Source organism: Pleurodeles waltl, chromosome 9, assembly GCF_031143425.1.
Source record: "Pleurodeles waltl isolate 20211129_DDA chromosome 9, aPleWal1.hap1.20221129, whole genome shotgun sequence".
NCBI lineage: Eukaryota > Metazoa > Chordata > Amphibia > Caudata > Salamandridae > Pleurodeles > Pleurodeles waltl.
The window spans coordinates 716,739,087-716,754,968 of NC_090448.1; the positions used below are offsets into that span (position 1 = coordinate 716,739,087).

The 15,882-nt window shown below is 40.7% G+C and overlaps 1 protein-coding gene across 1 annotated transcript in view; it reads left to right on the forward strand.

The window, feature by feature from the left end:
• The window catches only part of ACTN3 (actinin alpha 3), a 174,800-nt gene that overhangs the window by 115,740 nt on the left and 43,178 nt on the right, over positions 1 to 15,882 (forward strand). The window contains exons 8-14 of the mRNA XM_069207832.1: positions 3,186 to 3,271; positions 5,536 to 5,628; positions 7,078 to 7,308; positions 7,739 to 7,886; positions 9,517 to 9,667; positions 12,916 to 13,024; positions 14,132 to 14,272. Of these exons, the coding sequence (XP_069063933.1) occupies positions 3,186 to 3,271; positions 5,536 to 5,628; positions 7,078 to 7,308; positions 7,739 to 7,886; positions 9,517 to 9,667; positions 12,916 to 13,024; positions 14,132 to 14,272 (959 nt within the window). The remainder of the gene's footprint in view (positions 1 to 3,185; positions 3,272 to 5,535; positions 5,629 to 7,077; positions 7,309 to 7,738; positions 7,887 to 9,516; positions 9,668 to 12,915; positions 13,025 to 14,131; positions 14,273 to 15,882) is intronic.

Genomic DNA, 15,882 nt, shown 5'->3' on the forward strand with positions numbered 1-15,882 from the left:
GTCCCAGGGACCCCACCCCACCAGGACACTGTGATTTTCTGCCCGGGAGTGTGCGGGTATACCCTGCCTGCACTCTTCCGACAGGGGACAGAACTTTGCTCTCGCCCGACAGGATCAGTAAAACAAAATGCTGCTTCTACCTGGGCGGGAGCAAAGGAAAGGTGCTGGTTCCCACCAGCACCCAATATGGTGCTGCCTGGGGAGTCTGCTAGGGCTGCAGGGGCCTTGGGACTCCCCCCGCATCTTCCAATGGTGGAAGTAGTGTGGGCTCCTAGGTGAGCATTGGAGCACACACTACAAATTAAAGAAAAGGGCCTGGCTCCCGTAAGTGAAGCTGGCTGCGGCAGCAGGGTCCCTGGGGCTCCCCTCACAGCCCATAATGATCCCAGAAGTGTGCGTGCCCTGGCTGGGCACTGGGGCACCGACCAGAAATTTGGGAAAAAGGGATGGCTCCCTCCAAGGGATCCAGCTGAGGATGTGGTGGCCCTGGGTTCTCCCCACAGCACACTAAACAAAATTTGAGCTGTGAGTGCCCTGGGTGGGCACAGGGCACCCACTTAAGTAAAAAACAAAAAAAAAAAAAAAAAAGACTTCAGCTGGTACCCATTAATATTTAACAAATATTACTCACTGCTCCTTGAAGGAGCGCCCCATAATGCCCTGCAAGGGCTCTGTACACTTTTTTTTGCACCTTGGTAATATTCCTATAAGGGGCAGGGCCATCACCAAGCTTTTTGTTAAGTGCAGCAACCCCCGCCCCAGCGACATTTCAAGAAAAGAGTAAGTTGCCAAGTCAATAAATCCATGACCCCAGAAGAACTTACCACATTTTTTATAAGCACTCTTAGAGGAAGCTCTATACGCTTTGGCAGGAATGCAAGGGCCTCTTATGGTTGTTTTTATGGTTGTGTCTTGGTGCCAGAAGGCCGTGCGCAGCAGGAGGTAGGGTGCTTGTTGGGGGTTGTAAGTCTGCCTACTGTGGCAAGGCCCTGAGCCCAACCCCACCCCGCATACAGGCAAAGGATGCGTGCAGCATGCAAAGGGTGGTTTGTGAGATTGGGCACTCCTGAGGCCAATCCCACACTGCGCACAGCCTTTGGCCATGCATGGCATGAAATTGGCATTACATATGGTAATAAAATATTACTTTTATGTTGAAAAAAACTCTAGAAATTCACTGACAAAACCCAAGGTGAAAGGTATATTTAGGTATGGTAATAATATCTTACTTTCCATTAACTATAAAGAACAAAGGTTAAAGGGACGATATGGTTAGGTGAAAAGGTCAGTTAAAACATATGATTTTAAACAAACCAAACCGCTGAAATTCATCAATTATAGCTATCTCAGGTAACTACAACTCTTGTCCTAAAGTAAATATAACTCGCACCCTCACCATGTGCTGCTAATTACCCCACATATTACATCACTAATGACATGTCCTATGATATCATTGATACCATCACTGCAACATTTCAAATGACATAATTGATGACAAGACTGTGTATGACCTGGGTGGCATGATATAGCTACTTTAAGGCATGGGTTATAGTTACTTTAGATAACTATAACTTGCTATTTGCAGTGGTTTTGTTAAATTAAAACATCATGTTTTAACTAAGTTTTTTACAAGGCTATAACTTCCCTTTAAGCTTTGTTTTTTCAGTGGAAAAAAAAAAAAATATATATATATATATACATTGTTTTTAATTTTTGAAAGGATTAAATAAAATATTTTAGATGTGTAAAAGTGAGAAAATATTGTATTTACAAATAATTCAATTACTGTTAAAATTTGATAAAAAGATAAAAACATAACTGAGTTAGATTTACTTACTATTAATTAAATATTAAAATGGTTGTTAGTGAGGGTGTTTTTGATAACAAGTAATATTTATAACTAAATTAAAATATTTCAAATATTTAATTATTCATTAAACAGTTATTTTAATAAAGTGCTGTAACATTTCATTTTATTAGTTCTAGGCAATAATAATTACTTTAAATAACTTACATTTTTGTTTTACATTACAATATATAATTTTAAAGGATTAATAAACGTAATTACTTTTCCCTGTACTTTACTACATAAATCTCTCTTGCTGCTGGAGCAAAACAACCACTCCCTATGTGGGAAACGCTATTCCTAGTAAATTTACACTGGTAAATTCTGTCTTCGATATCTCCACACCTTGAACTGAGTTGGTAGAGACATGTAACTCTACATTTAGATGTTGGAAATGGTGAACAGCAAAAAAGTGTGAATTTACACCTAGGTGTAGTAGTAAATATATACATCAGTAAATCTAATTATGCATAATTACCTTTGTGAATTGGGCCCAAAATTTGGTTGATGGGCTACTTCTTGGCTAGCAGAAATATGACCTATGACAGACAACCAGTGTGGTGGCTCACTTGCCAAACTATAAATCACCTATGTAATCTATGTATGTTCTTGAGGGTGAAATATGGATTATTTAGTTCAGTGGCTGTCTAAATCTATGGTGGAAATCACCATGTGCATTGTAGGTAATAGGGAATATTGAACTTCGGACATCCACACTGCAGCCTGAATAGAGTACTCTTGTTTACTATCACAGGTTTCACAATCTTGGCACACCCATGACATGCACCAAAAAAAGAACCACATGATAATAATAATAATAATAATCATAATCATAATGTTATAAAAACAACAAACACCGTCCTGCAGGACAAGCCTTTCCTGTTAATTCGTGAAACCACATATCAGAGGATTAGGAAATAAAGTAAATCCTGCTTTCCCTTATTCTGCCTGTGATGCATGTGTTTTCATTGTTTGTGGTGTGATGTAATCAGATGCATGTTGTTAGCATGGCTCCGCATTATTAGTTTTTGGAGCCGTTGTAATTACATTGACTTTTGAAGCTGGATTCGTGATGATTAGGCATCATGTCCAGTACAAAAAAACTTGTAGTATGGCTGTTTGGGATCATAACCCTGATAGTTCGGAACACTTACAACAATGCATTGATACAGGTGATGGAAAACGGGGTCTTCCAGAGATGGTCATGTGTTCGAGTCAAACCATAGGTGTGAATCATGAGTAGCAGGATTCTCGCTGTCAAAATACATTAGGGCACAGGTTTGAATGGTCCTTGTTTCTCACAATAACCTTTTATGTGTTCTTGTATCCATTTCCTCAGATATTGTGAACACTCCTAAGCCTGACGAGAAAGCCATTATGACATATGTTTCTTGTTTCTACCACGCCTTCGCTGGAGCTGAGCAGGTACGTGTTTCTCGCCAAGAAGGAGATTTTATGTTTTTTTTGGCTTTCATGGAACGTTAGACATTGGTGACATGACGGCCGCTCCTTTATGAGGTGTGATCATTACATCCCTACTTTGATCCTAAGAAGCATTTGAGGGCTAAGACCAAGGCCCAAAGCTCGACTTCAGGTCTTAGCAACGAGCTGGATTTTAGGTTTGTTGATAAGATCACTGAAGAGCCAGTCCCATGGTGAGATACCCATTACAGCCCCTGTTAATCCTGCCGACCATCTTGCCAGGCCGTTCCTCCTGAAAGGATGGAAGGAACGCAATCCCACAGCATTTTAAGCATTAAGAAAGAATGATGTCATCATCATGTTCTCAGTCATACGGATGATATGTAGGCAACAGAATTCTAAAGGTTGGAATATGATTAAGATAGCCCTATTATAGAGCTAGTCTTATAAGTAACTCTATCCTTTCAAACTTGGCATTTCTGGTTCTCACGCTCGTGACTCCTCTGACTGCACCGTCTCCTGCGCAAAGAAAATCATCGTATTTGCTGGTTTACTTTATTTGCATAGTTAGCTATATGCATGCGTTTTTGTACAGTGCTAAAAACATCAGAAACGTTGACGTCAGTCAGGGGGTACCAGGGATGCCAGGCAGATGCAGAGGGAATGGGGAAGGGCTACGGAAATGAGGATTCGATGTTAATGAACCTATAGGCCATGAATGTTTGCTGAAGCTGAGAAGGTTGTGCCCATGTGCCCATTCAGAAGGGAACGACACAAAGAGTTATCTTATGCTGGATCCAAGAACAAAAAGATTTGTCCATCTTTTCTTTGCAGGCGTAATTCTGGGACGTGTTGTTTGAAGACCAGAGTTGTCTCCCCGTGTGTGCTTTGTGATCCTCGAACTGAGGACATGCCTCACATAGATTATGCACGAATTCAGGGTCATTTTTAAGTGCCTGATCATCTTTATGTATTCTGCTTTCATATCGTTTTGTATATTTAAATACTGATGGCTACGTGTTTCCATTTAGTGATTGAAAGCATTACAAATTGGAAGGAAGATCTATTGTATGTTGCATACATTTGTAATGAGTTCCTTTTTTATTACATTAGATTCTAACTTTATATCATCTATGGAATAGGAATCTCTATATACATCTAAACATATTATTCATATAGTTTTTTATAAAATGCTGATTTCACAACGCCATTGAAATGTCAGTGCAGACACACGTAGCATTTTACACGTATATCCCTTAGTGGCTAAATGGATCATCTCTACAAACACAGACACAAAGCTTCTTCTCCAACCGCCACGTTTCTATCTAGACACAGTTTTCACAACCTCTGCTTTTGGTGGTGTTCTCCTCACCCTCATCTAAGGCCACATGTACGTACCTTTTTTCATGTTGCAAAGGGCCCAATTTGCAGAATCGAGCCGTTTGTGACGAGAAAAAAGCATTTTGGTATGTACAGACGCATTTTTGCGAGTCAGTACTCTATTTACCAAGTCGCAAAAAGGGTTTGCGAGTCGCAATTAGGAAGGGGTGTTCCCTTCCTAATTGCGAGTCGCAGTCCGGTGTATGATTGATTTGTGACCGCGAATGCGGCCACAAAACAATCGCAGTTAGCACCAGTCTCAAATTGGTGCTAACCCATTCGTAAAAGGGAAGGGATCCCATAGGGACCCTCCCCCTTTGTGAATGCATTGAAAAACGTTTTTTCAGAGCAGGACCACTGCCTGCTCTGAAAAAATGAAAAGAAAACTTTTCATTTTTGTTTTTTAAATGCATTCCGTTTTCCTTTAAGGAAAACGGTCTGCATTTTAAAAAAAGTACTGCTTCATTTAAAAGCAGTCACAGACATGGTGGTCTGCTGACCATTAACAATGGGGTCGCAAATTGCAACCTACCTCATGAATATTCATGAGGTAGGTCATTTGAGACCCCATTGCGAATCGCAAACAGTGTCATTGACACTGTTGTACATCAGGTTTTGCGACTCACGAATGGCGAGTTGTTAATTCTCGCAATTTGTGAGTTGCAAAACCTGATCTTCGTACATGTGGCCCCTAGTGTATTGTCATGGGAGATGTGGAACTGCGATGTCGGAGATGGATCACCACTGTGGTTCTATTTAAACGTGCCCAGCTTTCTTGACAACCTTTTCTATCTTGTCTCTTACATACTCGGAGCCAGCATCTAAGGAATATTTCTTGCAATATACCAATGTAACTAAATGTGCCCTCTCTGTCTTTCCTGTTTTAGGCTGAGACAGCTGCAAATAGGATCTGTAAAGTTTTAGCTGTGAACCAAGAGAATGAGAAGCTGATGGAGGAGTATGAGAAGCTGGCAAGCGAGGTAACGTTTTAAGTCGGGGAAACCTGCACGCTGTTCCACCATTCCCCAAACTCCTGGGGGGGCATAAAAGGAGCAATCCAAGGCAGAGGGAATTAATGATTCTTTTTGCCCAATCCTGCACCTTGAAGAATCACAAGCAATAGGTATTCTAGAATGCTGCTTTGCTTGATGGTGTCAACTGATTTTTTGAGATCTATTGTGACAGCATTCACCAGACTTTGTTTAGAGTACCGACGTGCATAAGTGAGGACCATATTGCTAGAGAGAAAGTGAATGAGTTACTAAGAAGGAGGCATTTGGCTTAAACAGTTTATTTTCAACCCCAGTGAAAGGTTGGGTCATGTATACTGCATTGCTGCGTGCATTGCTACATGCATTGCAACATGTGCACATGATGGAAACGGATGTAGGTAGACAAAGTTCTGGGCAAACATGCGCTTCAGAGGAGAACAAAGCATATATGGTGGTATAGCTACACACCTCATTCTAGAGGAAGCTAGGATTTGCTTAGAAAAAACAAGAGCTTGAATGAAGTAAAGTGATGCATCTAGTGCACTTCTCCATTGCGAATGCCAGAATCCTTTTTTAATTCAAAATATTTATGGGTGTCAGTAGTGGGTTTGCTCTTTTTTTTGCTGTAATTGAATCTACATGAAGATATTTCTACGGTAGAACCTGTGTTGCATTCTCTTCCTCTGAACTGGAAGCTCTAGTACATGACACAGGGCCTACAATTTTGGGACATAAGGGCCAAATGTATCAAAAATTTTGCAATTGGGCCGTTTGCGATCGCAATAATGCATTTTGGTATGTAACAAGTCCAGTTTGTGATTCGGTAACAGGCAGTGGTCCGTGGGAAAACCTTACATTTTTCATTTTTAAACGCATCCCGTTTTCCTTTAAGGAAAACGGAATGCATTTTAAAAAAAAAAGATTGCTTTAATGAAAACCAGTCATAGACATGGTGGTCTGCTGAGCCCAGCAGGCCACCATTCCTGTGATTGTAGCCATTTGCAATGGCTCGCAAATTGCGACCTACCTCATGAATATTAATGAGGTAGGTCGATTTGCGAGCCCTTGCCAATCACTCCTGGAGTTTAATACATTCCAATAGCGATTACGTAATTGCGATTCGCTAAAAATCGCAATGAGGTAATCGCTATTGTGAAAAATTTTACATCTGGCCCTCAGTTAAGTATAGTTCCTCTCGGTTTTTAAATCCTAGTGCCTTTTGGGAGCATCTTTCATAAATAGAGTAGCTTAACGTCCTACTATGTCATTTTATTATATGACCATAGATCACATTGTTCTGAGGGTAATCAACAGAAATAAAGTCATCACCACGCCCATCTCATCCAAGAATTTCTCTTAGGGTAGCACTTTGTTGTGTGCAATACATCAAATGCAACTCCCTTTCGAATGTTCATCACTTCTGGTTACTTCTTCTAGCTTTTGGAATGGATTAGACGCACCATCCCCTGGCTGGAGAACCGCACCCCCGAGCAGACAATGAGTGCCATGCAGAAGAAGCTGGAGGATTTCCGTGATTACCGCCGTGTCCACAAGCCTCCACGTGTCCAGGAGAAGTGCCAGCTGGAGATCAACTTCAACACCTTACAGACAAAGCTGCGGCTCAGCAACAGACCCGCTTTCATGCCCTCTGAGGGAAAGATGGTGTCAGTAAGTACTGCATAGAGCTGGTGCTATTTGGTTGGTAAGAGCTGCTTATAGTGCACCTTTATGAATTATTTGTTTAACTGCATACAGAGCATTATATATGGTCTGTTTCAACCTCACATAGAGGCCAACGTTACCCCCAAGTTATGAGCATTTGTAAAGCACACTATCACCCTATAACACAAAGATTTGATAGGATGGCCTTCGATAATACTCACTATGTACTTGCAGTTATATCACAGACACAGATTGTCTGCACTCTTTTTCCAGCCAATAGACATCTAAACTATATGTTCATAGTATCAGGCACCTGTCTTGTGCAAATGGCTTCCAAGTAATGCCTTGGACCTTTAATTTACTAGCCCCAGAAATCTACTCAGCTAAATCTTCCAGTGCTACCAATGATCAGACAAACTTGTACACGTTCCCACAGGATATTGCCAATGCCTGGAAAGGTCTGGAACAGGTGGAGAAGGGCTATGAAGAGTGGCTGTTGACTGAGATCCGAAGACTTGAAAGACTGGACCATCTGGCCGAGAAGTTTAAGCAGAAGGCTTCCCTACACGAGTCCTGGACTAGAGGTACAGGAGGAGAACCATTGGGCACGTCAACACAAATAAAATGCAAATTATCATGATAATTCTTGTCACATGTAGGTATTGTTCCTACTGGCTAGTTGTTATTATGTGCTCAGTGAAAACATTTGCCATGCTGTTTATTGTAGACAGAGTACTGGTGCTAAATCATGTAAGATCAGATGAGAAGTCAAAACACGCTGTATAGTTTCACTCTGCAATTGTTTTGACTTTTTCTTACGGAATATTCCCATTTTAATATTGATGTTCACGTATGAGAACTTTCTAAAGCTAGGCCCTCATTTTAATGGGGGAGGATTTCCTGATTCGTCTTGTAACAGGAAATATTGGCGAAATCCGGAATTAAAAGATAATACCATGATTTCCCACCTAGATATTTCACCAACTTAATGCTGATAAAATTCTAAGTGGCAAATCCACCCAATAATGGGGAATTACCGTACAAATTGGGTGTGGTAACACCAGTTCCTGCTATATTTCCCCATTACTCAGGATCTGTTCCTGAGGAATACAGTGGAATCTTTGCATCCTAGAATTAACAACAGTAGCAGTAATTGGTTATTCTGAGAGAGTCAGTATTCCCCAAGACAGATTACCACATTAGTATTGCCAGGCCCTTTAGAATGCAAATACCTTGTCTGTAGGGCACATCTTCAATGGCAGGGTAAGTATTAAAATTGATTCTTTATAAATGTATATTAAAAATATTTAGGGAAAGACATAGAGGCATATTTATAAACCCCTAGCGCCACCAGCGCGTCACTTTTAGTGACGCTCTGGTGTCGCTATGCACTGCACCGTATATACAAGGTGGCGTTAAGCCACTTTTTGTGGCTTAACGCCGCCTTGTAAATACGGCCCCTTCACATGCAGCCCTTTCTGTGGAAGGGGCGTGCAATGGTGTTGCTGTGTGCATGCCACAGCAACACCTATTGCATTTTGACACTGCCTCAGATTTATGAGTGTTCGTACACCTGAGGCAGCGCCAAAATCTAACGCCACACTAGGGGTGGTGTTAGCAAGGCGCAACGAGGAGGAATACTTTTATTCCTCCTCGTTTATTTTTGCTTTTTCTATGTGTGCTGCATTTTGCAGCACACATGGAAATAGCAAAATGCCAGACATGATGGTTTATGTGGAACCTGGTGACCCCCACTGAATCCTTATTAGAATTGGTGGACCCCCCCACTGAGATGTTACTGTAAGCTGGAGACCTAATCTGTTAATATTATTTAATTTTCTAAGCAGTCGCAGCCCCCCTTAGGAGGCTTCGCAGACCCCCAGGGGTCCCTGGACCACAGGTTGGGAACCTCCGCAGTAGTTCACATTGTTTCAAATTTGTAGCAATGTGCATGGGTTAAGTAACTTCTGTATATTTCCATTTCATTGCAATTTTATACATGTCCAGTTTAAAGTGGAAGTCTGGCATTGTGTACCATGTTGCTTAAACGCAGTCACTTATGGGTTTTAATGGTTTACCCTCCCAAAAATCATCTCAGTTGTTTTGTATGTTACTAGTGCATTTTTTAAAGACCCTGTATTGAAACTGTTGTACCCTTGCACATTTGACTGAACCGAAAGAGCCTTTCATCTTCACATTTGGACTCCCTTACAGGTAAGGAGGAGATTCTGACTCAGAGGGATTACGAGTCTGCCTCTCTGATGGAAATCCGTGCTCTGTTGCGCAAGCATGAAGCATTCGAGAGCGACTTGGCTGCTCACCAGGACCGTGTGGAACAGATTGCTGCAATCGCCCAGGAACTCAAGTATGTATTAGAACCATCAGCCCCGCAAATGCACCCCTAACAATAAATGCAAGATACTGCAATGGGCTCCCTCTTCATCTCCCTGAGCTACTTTATTATGTATCCATCAATAATAGGAGGTTTTTTTTAGTGTGTGGGTGCATGTTTCAGTGAAAAGTACTATTGATCGCCCAGATTCAGCATTTTTTCAAAAAGAGGAACAGCCTCTTAGGATAATTGTTATCTATGTTCCAGGAGGTAGAGAAACCAAATCCTGGATGTACTCTATCTTTCACATACACATCCCATCTCTTACTTGTACTTGTTCAGTTAGTCATTGGGATGAAATGGTAAGGAAACAAAAATTAAAGCCATCTGATTGTTGTCTGCCTTATTATTGGAGCTGGTCATATCTTATCCAGATCCCATCCAGTTCACATATGGTGATGTCTTTCCTGTGCATAGAGATTTTTATCATTTTTATTGTCTAGATCCAAACAGTTATTATCATTCCAAGTCTTTGGGGTTGTCAGTCAAATAGATTAGTATCAGTCCAGTGTTAAGAGTTATTAGCCTCTTGCATGCATTTGTATTTAATGATTTGATACCCTGCCAAGGGCCTGATTTAGAACTTGGCGGATGGGTTAATCCACCAGTGATACATGTCTGCCGGAATCTAAATCCCATTATGTCCTATGGGAATTAGATTTCGGCAGACAGGATATCAGTCACCATTGTGAAGGAGTAACCCGTCCGCCAAGTTCTAAATCCGGGCCTGCGTGTTGTACATAGTTGCATAAAAAGGTTCATCAGATAAGTAGCAGTTGGAGTGGGTTAAATGCAATGGATAAGGCATATATTGGTGTTTAATAAGTGACACATGACCACAGAGGTTATAGTGTGATAGATTATTGTCCACATTAAGTGAAGCTTGCATACATATTTGCAGTTTAAGGAGTGGTGAAAGAGGTGGGTCGAGCTGCCATGGCCCTATTTTTTCCATGCTGATTAAATAGGACTTGAGTTCACATTTAAACTCAGTGAGGACAGGAATGCTTCTGAGTTGGTATGTGAAGGCATTACAGGGGAGAGGACCAATCATTTCAAAGCATCTAAACCTTGAGGGGTTGCATGGTGATTGGGAATTCCAAAGAGGTAATGATTGGTGGAACAAATGGAACCATTATGGGAAGTGTCCTGTGACCATTTGGCAGAGGAATTTGGCGAAAAGCTAGAATGAGTTTCTTGCAAATTATCAGGTTAGGTAGCCAACCATTTAGGTGGTTAATGGTGAAGTAAAGTAGGTGATTTCTTGTGCACAGGTAGCCAAATTGACATTTGAATGTCTTGGATGTAAAGCAGAATATGATATCACCAGAGGACGTGGATTGATCCTTAGGATTCATCTACTTGGAGGTGTGTAAGAAAATTATAGTCAGGAGTGCCAGATGGAGTGGGTTTAGTAATAGATTGAGAGCCAGTTTTGTGCTTCAAATCTAAAACCTAGGGAGGCAAGGTATGGGGGCATGGTGAAAAGGTTGGCTGTGCTGGATTCAGTCGCGGGGTCAAAGATAATTATCATGAGAGTTGGTTGTCTTGAGCATAAATGAGAATGTTTGAGCTCTGACCAAGAACTATATCAGTTAAGTGGCATCCATGAAAACAATATTCCAGTGGGTCAAGTGAGGAGGAACAGTTAGTAGGATGGACCTCACAGAAATACCTGAAAATTCAATAAAGGCAGAGACAGCAAAGAGAAATATAATTATTTATTTGCTTCTTTACTGCCACCAAAAGATAACTTCAGGGTGCTTCACAGTGAGACTTAAGAGAGAAGTGGGATGTAAAAAAGAAAATGTTCTTTAGACATTACTTAAGGTATGCACTAAAATCTACAAGAGTTCCATCTTCATTCTAATCTTTCCTGTCTACACAGTGGTGATCCCTTCTAACCTGTAGCTAAGAATGATCAGCGTGGGACATCTTCCGATCTCCTAAATAGACCATCTGCATCTAACATTCCTTGGCTGAAACTTGTTTTGATATCGTTATTCTTAAGTGATCTCTGGCATAACATTTTTGCTATCACTACCTCTTCACGCATTAGTGTTAGAAACAGATTCTGGTACTGCAAGCAGTGGGGTTGAAAAGATCTTAAACGAGGCGCAGGCTGACAAGCTCTTCCCTATTAAACTTAACCATAAATTTGAAGACTTTGTGGATGTTATCACTCCAGCAAAAACAAGGACTTAATATATTGAACTGAGGTTGGGAATACTACCATTGGCCAGTTTTACATGAGGCCTAAAGCAAATATCGCAAAGGATTGCCCTGTCCGCAGATTAAATGAGGAAAGTGAGGAACATTTTTTGTTTTTCTGTCCTGCCTATGGTAGGCAAAGATGTAAATGGATTGCATCCTTTTGCCAATTGCTTTGAATAAAATCTTAAAAAGATGCGTATAAGGTCTGTAAATATAATACCAGCACTTATGTTGTTTTTTGTTTTTACTTTGGTTAAATATTTGGAATTAGTCTGGTACAGGCAGATGCGATTTATTATTGACTAACATCAGTCCATCTTGCACTTTAATGGATGCCCCATAACTTTGGGTGGCTGTCTTTTTTTAATTTAATTTTAATCTGTTAATCTGTGTGTTTTAGATAGTTTGGTGTGTGTGTATATATATATATATATATTTATAGTGAATCTGTATTACTTTCGATTTATGCTCTTGCTGATGGATTTACTGTACTAAAGTAGCTGGACAGTTATCCTGGATGTTTGTGTATTTTAAACGCTTCTCACTATATGAATTGTAAATATTTCTATCTGTATTTGTATTATTGTTTGATTTTTATTATCCAGTGTGACAATAAATACATAGAAATAGACACCTTCAGTCACTTTTAAACCTTCTTCACACACAGAGGTCCCCAGGGCTTAGTATAAGAATATTACTGCTCACACTGCAAAACAACACCACCAAGCTTATCCCAGGATCATTGTAATTAAGACTGAATAACAAGCCTCCCTAAGGGCTTTCACAGGCACTCAATTAAAGACAAATCTAGGTAGCTGTTCTTATGTGGCTTTCAGTGAAAATAAGACCATGGTTACGTTTTTCAAGGACCTTAATAAAAGCAAACTCTAGGTCAATTTTTCAAGAAGTTCCACTAACAGTAAATTCACGCCACTGTTTTCAAATCCTAAATTCCTTTGTTGAGATGCTAGTAATTGTTTCTGACATTGTATTCCTTTCTCTTAAAGTGAGCTCGATTACTATGATGCTGCCTCCGTGAATGCCCGTTGCCAGGCCATCTGTGACCAGTGGGACAGCCTGGGTACCCTCACGCAGAAAAGGAGGGACTCCCTGGAGGTAAGGAGCAGTTCTGATTTGAAGGTAGAATAAACACACAGGGTGATTCATTGTAAGCTTTGTTTCATGCTATGACAGACTTCAAAGGGATTCCTTTGTCATTATTTATTTACACTTAGGCCCCAATTATGAGTGGGTTAGACGGTGGCGGGGTATGTACCAGACTGTGTAAATGCTAACACTGTAGCTTGAGGTATTTACAGAGGCTAATACATATCTGCTATTCTGAGATTTGCTTTGAAACCATAACATAACACGGAGAATTTGCTGCTTACTGCATCAAATTCAGCTTGTGGGGAAAATTGCAGCGGGTGCGGTATTCACTGTGAAATTCAGAATTCCAATATGTGTTACTGCATATATATTGGAATTCCGTAATCTGAGCCTTAATCTGCAAATTTGGTGGTGCTTCTTCTCATACTGATTTTGCTGGTATGCATTTTGAAATTGCACTGATTGTGTACCAGGAGGTATTAATATTCTCTAAATTTTCAACTGGACAAATTGTAGTAAGTTGAATAAAAAAGATAGGTCTAAATACCAATAAGCACTGCACATATTTCTTATGAAGCTTCGAATCAAAACTCAGTGACTCTTGTCTAGTTTCTGTGCATTGTGAATGAGTATCAGAAGCAACAAATGGTGCCCAAGCTGGGTGTTTTAATGAATCTCTAAAACAAATCAAAGCACTATTGAATTCTTTGGATTCAGTGTTAAGCCCTTGACTGCCCAGGTGGTTGCACGCTCCTGTGCAAAGTATAGTCATCAATGTTTGTACAAGCTTCTTGGAAACTTTGGACGGGCACTTGTACGCATTATGTGTATAAATGTCATAAGCGCATACTGGAAGCACACTCTTATGACACCTATGTGTTAATAGGTTAGTCAAAGGGTTAACCCAAGGAAAATGTCATAAAAATAATTGCATCAGAAGACTTCCAAACAGAGAAGCATGTTGTGGTACTAATGACCATTGAAATATAGCCAAAAGACCTGAGATTTAGATATTGTTATGCTTTTATTGTAATAAGAAGATGCAAGAAACAGTGTCCTGTTACAGAAAGGTGCAGAATGCCTTCAGTAGTGTTTCTGTTGTTTTCTCCCTAGCGAGTTGAGAAGCTTCTGGAAACCATCGATCAGCTTTACCTGGAATTTGCCAAAAGAGCCGCCCCTTTCAACAACTGGATGGATGGAGCCACTGAGGATTTGCAGGACATGTTCATTGTCCATAGCATTGAGGAAATTCAGGTACTAGTGATTGCTACAGTGGATAGAACCTCACATCCTTGGTGAGTCAGGTACTAGGGGAATGGCATATGAGGCGAGGGTGTGCCAGGTACCAGAGAGCTAATCGAAAATGACATGGGTGTTGCTCACCAAATGATTTCCAGAAGGGGTAGATACTACAGATTCAGATACGTTTAGGGAAAGATTGGGTATGGACTAGTGAGGGATCTATGGTTCCAGGAGGACAGGGAATCTAGGTGATGTATTATTTCATGTTTATTGTTGAGCAAGTTAGGGGTGTGACTCCCTAAAAAATACACAGTTACTGATGTGTTACCTAGAGCATGATTATAAAGCCATTTATGTGTGTTTTAGCAGCAACTGCTGAGGTATCAGATAAAACTAAACAAATTTAAAACATGCAGGCCCTGATTTGTACTTTTTTGGGCAAAACTGCACTATTGCAGTTTTTTACCAAAAAGTTTAGCACCGGCTTACACCATTTCTGTGCACCAGCCGGGCACCATATTTATGGAATGATGCAAGCCGGTGCAAAGGGTAGGCAAGTGTAAAAAAATTACGTTAGTTGGGTGGGGCTGGCGGTATGGAAGAAGGGGGGTTTGCACCAAAAAATGACGTTAGGCAGGTTAGAGTAAAAAAAAATACTCTAACCTGCCTAGAGTCATTTTCTGACACAAAACCATACATACCACATGACTCTTGTCCTAGAAAAGACAGGAGTCATGCCCACCACCCCAATGGCCAGCACAGGGGACCAGGGTCCCCTGGGCATGGCCATTGCACCCTGTGCCATGTGTGAGGGCCTATTTCAGGGCCCCCTATAGAACCTTAAAAAAAAAAATACTTACCTGTACTTACCTGGGATGGGGTGACCCCTCTTCCCTCCTGTGCACCCTTTTTGCACTGGAGTATAAATATGGCTTTAAGGCCATAGAGTCATTTTTTGCAGGGGAACTCCTACCTTGCATCTCATTAAGGCAAGGTAGGTTTCCACGTCCAAAAAATGACTTTAACTCCATAAATTTGGCGCTAGACGGGTCTAGTGCCAAAGTATAAAGTATAAATATGGAGTTAGTTTTGCACAGAATAAGAGTAAAAATAAATGACGCTAATTTGCTGCAGAGTATAAATATACCCGCAGTATGTTGCAAATTAGACACTTTTGTGCAGTTAGCCAGCCATGGCTCTGTGGACAGATAGATGTATTGGGAGATTCAGAGATAAAAAAGTTGAGGGTTATAGCAAAGGTGTTTTATACTGCTGCAAGCTCAGAGACATGAGGCATGAAGTTTCAGGACATTCCTGCATACGCTGGATTTTACAAGAGAGACAATCATTTACAGGTCACTCAGGAGTATTTCAGGAAGGTGGAAGTCACTATTTTGATGATGAATAAGGGGACTTGCGCTGGTAATAGATTAAAATTGACAGGCCACATTTGTGGAGAACATATTGACAGGCCACATTTGTGAAGGACTTGTACTGAGTGATAATATTGTTGGTATGCAAAGGAGAAGCATCTTTGGTTGACCTGTGGATAATGGTGAACAGTTTGTAAAAAGCCTCTTTTTTTGCATAGCCATATAAAATGGTGTTGCTATTGGTTGGTC